The 5,489-nt window shown below is 57.7% G+C and overlaps 1 protein-coding gene across 1 annotated transcript; it reads left to right on the forward strand.

Annotated features, from left to right (window-relative positions):
• Positions 1–277: 277 nt before the first annotated feature.
• GUITHDRAFT_102072 (hypothetical protein) lies at positions 278–4,880 on the forward strand (the record flags this gene model as incomplete). The annotated part of the gene is made up of 28 exons (XM_005839093.1): positions 278–351; positions 397–688; positions 877–924; positions 972–1,004; positions 1,054–1,118; positions 1,170–1,232; positions 1,293–1,356; positions 1,402–1,476; positions 1,536–1,597; positions 1,643–1,667; positions 1,724–1,758; positions 1,807–1,854; positions 1,921–1,971; positions 2,022–2,060; positions 2,111–2,149; positions 2,201–2,285; positions 2,334–2,368; positions 2,425–2,637; positions 2,790–2,844; positions 3,594–3,632; positions 3,683–3,745; positions 3,837–3,955; positions 4,002–4,071; positions 4,118–4,179; positions 4,232–4,295; positions 4,343–4,418; positions 4,496–4,562; positions 4,754–4,880. 28 exons carry the CDS (start codon positions 278–280, stop codon positions 4,878–4,880), a joined length of 2,088 nt encoding a protein of 695 aa, XP_005839150.1.
• Positions 4,881–5,489: the final 609 nt, after the last annotated feature.

The raw sequence follows: 5,489 nt of genomic DNA on the forward strand, positions 1-5,489 counted from the left end.
ATAGAGGAAGGCGAGAAGGAGAGGGGGCAGTGAAGACGAGCAAGGAAGGAGGAGGAGGAGGAGGAGGAGGAGGAGGAGGAGGAGGAGGAGGAGGAGGAGGAGGAGGAGAAGCAGGAGGAGGAGAAGCAGGAGGAGCAGGAGGAGGAGGAGCAGGAGCAGGAGGAGGAGGATGGAAGTGGGGTGGAGGATGAAGGTCTGGTGGCATAGAAGGAGCAGGGGGGTTCTTTCATTTCTGACTCATTGTTTTGGATACGATCGTTCACGCTTGATATGCAGGATGGAGCGCAAGACCGAGGACGACAGGAGTGACTCTAGCGATGAGGAGGAGACGGAGGAGTATTCCCAGCTCTGGTGAGAACGCCCGGTGTTCCCGTAAGTCCCTCATGCTGCCTCCAGGCAGAAAGTGGAGAAAGTGTTCGAGGAATTTCACTTGTCCCCCTTCGCCATGGCGGCAGCGAAGAAGTGGGTGAAGCTCATGGCAGACCCGAGCAAGACGAACTTGACGCGGATCCGAGACTGGCTACTCCTCAGGATCAACAACAAGCATCGCGCCCCTCCAGCTTCCAGGTGGCAGAAAGGCTGCCCCGACCTCGTTCCCGGCCTCCGTGCGCTTCCCTTTTGGGATCGAGGCATGCCTGAGATGGGATGGGTGCGAGAGATTGAGGATCACTTCGAGGACGTGAAAGAGGTCTGCCCTGATCTTTGCTCTCCTGCTCCCCTGCTCCCCTGCTCTCCTGCTCTCCTGCTCTCCTGCTCTCCTGCTCTCCTGCTCTCCTGCTCTCCTGCCCTCCTGCTCTCCTGCTCTCCTGTTCTTCGTCCTTCTGCTGTGCTTTCGCATCCTCGTCTTGCTCTTGTTTCTGATCTTGAGCGACAAAGGAGCTGTTGAATCTGAGGGGCAAGAAAGGCTTCCAGCCATTCCGGCAGGTTGACTGAGGCCAGTTGACCCTTTACTTCGCCTCACAATCCCGCAGCCCAAGTGGAGCACGAAACTCGCGTCGGATGACGTGCGATAGGAGCGATAGACCTTGAGCCCTGTTGACCCACTACCCTCAGGTTGGAGCAGTGAGCCATGACAAGGGGGACTGGAATGTTTTCTACCTCTTCCTGCACAACGAGAAGTGATAGCGTCGCTCCTTGCCGCCTTTCCTCCCCATAAGCTGCCCGCTCAGATTCGAGGAAAACTGTGCAAAATGCCCTAAGACTGTGGAATTGATCGAGAGAATCGCTCCCAGGTGATGCTGTCCCGCTCAAATGCTCTGTGGGAGCCGGCGGTGAAAGTTTCACGTTGACAGACAGTACAAGCATGCCTTCTTCTCGGCTCTGAACCCTGGGACTCATGTCATAGCTCACACTGGGGTGAGAGCAATCAATTCTCAAGCTGCCATCTGATGCTTTCACCAGCCGACCAACAAGAAGCTCCGATGTCATCTCCCTGTCACGGGGGTCGAGGGTAGTCGGCTGCGAGTGGCTGATGAGGTAAGGCTTCACTGTCTTGAAGAAGTTATGATGTTGATGCGATGTTGCACGACAAACAGGTTCGCGAGCAAGAAGAAGGTGTTTGTTACGTCTTTGACGACTCGTTCGAGCACGAGGCCTGGTGAGCTCTTCATGGACCACTTCCTTCCTCATCGTTCCACTCCAGGCATGATGGAACCTCAACGAGGATTGTACTCCATTCGCTTCCCCTGCTGTCATCGTTTCCATGAAATTGTAATCCATTCAGGTTTTGATCTTCGACGTTTGGCATCCGGACTTCAGGTAAACCCCTCCCCTGTGATCGAAGTTGGACCTTATGGAGTCCAACAGCGACGAGGAGGTCAAGTTTCTGGGGTACCTGCAGAAGAGTCAGATGAAGTAGGACCCCTTGATGCTCGCCTGCTGGGCTGTGCCATGTGATTGAGATCTTTTGCTTCCCCACAGGGAGGAGCAGAGGATGAGCGCAGGTCAAGACAGTGAAGACAATTTCTACAGGTGGAGCATGCAGTGCATACATGTACCCGTGTTCTTGATCGTGCTCGCAGCCTCCTCAGGAAGACAAAAGATCTCCTGGTGGACGACAGGTCGTCGAAGTCCTCCCCTGCCGCTCCTCCCTCCCGCTGACCCTCTGCAGCTGGTGGATTGCCCCCGATGAAGCATCAGCTCATGGGAGGTGACGGGGAGCGCGCGGCCTTGAGAGCGTCTGACGCGATGATGTCTCAAGGAGAAAACATCGAGTCTACGTCGGGGGCCTCGGTTGGATGGACGTTAGCACCGCGGGAGGGGGGGGGGTGAGGGTACTTCCGAAGGTGAGCGTCTCATGCTGAGTTTGTCGTCGATTGATCCTTGGAGGACAGAAGGCAAGGCCCGAGACATCGATCTACGTGAGTGGGTTCGGTTTTCATAACATTTCAGAATAAAGTCGTTCCGCTCCTAGTGTACACGCAGTGAGCCAACGTATGCGGAGCTGCTAGTCTGCGAGAGGATGGGCATGCTCGAGCAAGTCATGGCGGGCTCATGTCTACGAGGCGGGCTCATGCCTCGTCTCTTCCATCTTCATAGGCCATGCTATGATGATGATGACTGCTACTCGTGTGATGTGTGTGGATACCCTTCCCAGCCGACTGAGCACGCGATCAAGGGCGAAGTAACAAATGAGAGGTATGAGATTACCGCAGCTTCTCCTGCATAGTGAAGACGTCTTTGCCTGGCAAAATCTTCCTTTCCTGAACCCAAAGCGTCAGCTGGACAAACACAGGAAGCACTCCATCATACTTTTCCGCTCTTCCTCCTTCGTTCCTTTCGGCCTCCAGGGCTTCGGTTCAATCATATTCACCGATCGTGTGGACGATGCAGCACCCATGTTTGGTACTTCCGCTTACCTTATCGTACTTGTGTTTATGTTTCCATATGACTTCCGTCTCGACATTCACGTCGTTTTCCCTCCTCTTCCTTCGATCCGCCCAGTCTCAAGTTTGCTGCTGTTTGCCTGCACCTTTCGTCAGGACATATTCCCTCCTTGCTGAGTCACGGAACCCCTACAGCTCGTCCCCCTCCCTCCCTCCTCACTTCATGGCTCATTGTTGCGCTCATGTTCCGATCCTCCTCTGCCTCCGTCTCATCGTTACCTCCTCCTCCATCCCCTTTCTCACTGCCCATTGCGCCCTAACTTTGACAAGCCCTCGTCCCCACTCACCGCTCTTGATTGAAGCCCTCATCCCCGCTCATTTCCTGCCATCAACTGCCGACGATGGTGAGGCATGCCCCAAGGACGACCGATGAGTCGCTGGCTGAATATGGCAGAGGATCAGACTTGACGGCGCTCTCCCTCCCTCCTCCCTCCCCCCTCCTCCGTCCTCCGTCCTCCATCCTCCGTCCTCCGTCCTCCGTCCTCCCTCCTCCGTGCTCCCTCCCTCCTCCGTCCTCCGTCCTCGGTCTTCCCTCCATCCTCCATCCTCCGTCCTCCTTCCTCCGTCCCTCCGTCCCTCCGTCCTTCCGTCCTCCGTCCTCCGTCCTCCGTCCTCCGTCCTCCGTCCTCCGTCCTCCCTCCGCCTCTCCCATCTCTCCTCACCTGCCATCACAGCGCGGTCTGACGGTACCCTGACTCGATCTTCCAGGAATTCGAAAACTCCAAGTGGCAGATTTTTGCTGAGGGGGTGAGCATGTCGGTACCTCCTCCACTTCCTTCATGAGTGTCTTCATGCAGGAGAGTAGCTGGAGTGGCTTAGCAAGAGACATCAACGCCAAGGACAAAGTTGCCATCTATGTGGTGAGTGAAGCTATATCTGCTCTTACCTCCTACCCCTGCTGCACCCCTGCTCTACATTCTCCTGCTGGCGAGTGAAGGAGCGCGCTCTCAGGCATCTTCGGGAACGGGAGAGATCGTCAAGCTTGTCGACCAGGGTGACGGAAGTGCTCAGATCGTGCAGAAAATCCCGACAGGAGGGGTCCCGAGCTCCCTGGCGTTCGACGAAGTTGGGTAGAGCATTACCTGTATTGCGCTGCATGTGAGGGATGGATGGCAGAGCTATCTTCGTGGGAGACATCGCCTTGAAGTGCATTTTGTCCCATCCTCCCGAAGACTCTGAGTTCCAAGTCAGCGAGGACTGTGCTTCCACTGCTGGACTGAAACGTGAACCAGGTCCTGGTGTCTGATTACGAGGGCCAGCAGTTCTTCGGGCCCAACAGCCTTTGTTTTGACAGGTCAGTGTCAAGGCACGTCCTGTAGCAGAAGCGCTGCTCAACCTGACTGCAGCAACGGAACGCTCTTCTTCACTGATAGCGGGCCCATGGGGGACACCAGCCTCTCCAACCCCAAGGTGCTGGGACAAGTGCTGTAGCCGCACGCTTATGCTCTTCTCCTCAGGGGAGCGTGTTCTGCGTTAGCTCGGAGGACCAGCTGCTGAAGCCTCTGGCGGTCAACTGCCTTGCCCACCCCTCCGGTCAGTGTCAGTCTCCGGTCGCGCCGGGCCCTGGACGGCCGGGCCCTGGACGGCGACTGACGGGGAGGATGGAGCAGGGATCGCCGTTAGCCCCGACGGAAGCTGCGTCTACGTGGCTGAGACCATGGCGAACAGAATCCTGAGGTGGGGGGGGGGGAGGGAAGAGATGAGAGAGGGGAGGAAGGAGGAGGAGGAGGTGAGAGACGGGAGGAGGGAGGAGGAGGAGGTGAGAGACGGGAGGAGGGCGAGAGGATCTAAGTGACGGGATGAGCGGGAAAAACGAAATGGGAACGGGGGGAGGAGGCAGAGAGGAGCTGGTAATGGGAGGGGCGCAGGTTCATCCGAAGGCCGACGGGGGTCTACATGTGCAGCGTGTTCCACACGTTCAGCGGGGGGTTCGGGCCTACGAGCCTGGCGTGCGACTCGAAGTCGAACCTCTACGTCTGCAGGTGGGCGTCGTGATGGAGGAGGCAGGAGGGAGCAGGGAGAAGGGAGAAGGAGGGAGAAGGCAGGAGGCAAGAGGCAGGAGGGGTAAAGAGGAGGAGGGAGGGGGCAGGAGGCAGGAGGGGTAAAGAGGGGGCGGCAGGAGGCAGGAGGCAGGAGGGGTAAAGAGGAGGAGGCAGGAGGCAGGAGGCAGGAGGCAGGAGGGGTAGAGAGGAGGAGGAGGGGGCAGGAGGAGCTGCTGGTTGCTAGAAACTCTGAGGGAGTGACTGGCAGGTTCGATTGGGCCAGGGCTGTCACTTCAGAGCGAGATTCGCAGACGGTAGGAAAGAGCCTTCTTGCCCTGCTTATCCTCACCCTCTCTCCCTCCCTCTCCCTCTCCCTCTCCCTCTCCCCCTCTCCCCCTCTCCCTCTCTCTCCCCCCCCTCCCCCTCCCCCTCCGTCCCTTCCTCCTCTCCCTTCTCCCCCCCTCCCCAGCCTCCTCATACTTCTCTCTCCCACCACTCTCTGCGCCACTTTTGTCCTCCTGCGTCTGCTCGTTCTCATCCCGCAAACCCCGCAGGTGGGAAAGATTGCGGTGCTGGATGAAGAAGGAAGTTTAGTGTCCGAGGTGACCGAGCTTCTCTTATG

Source organism: Guillardia theta (assembly GCF_000315625.1).
Source record: "Guillardia theta CCMP2712 unplaced genomic scaffold GUITHscaffold_9, whole genome shotgun sequence".
Lineage (NCBI taxonomy): Eukaryota > Cryptophyceae > Pyrenomonadales > Geminigeraceae > Guillardia > Guillardia theta.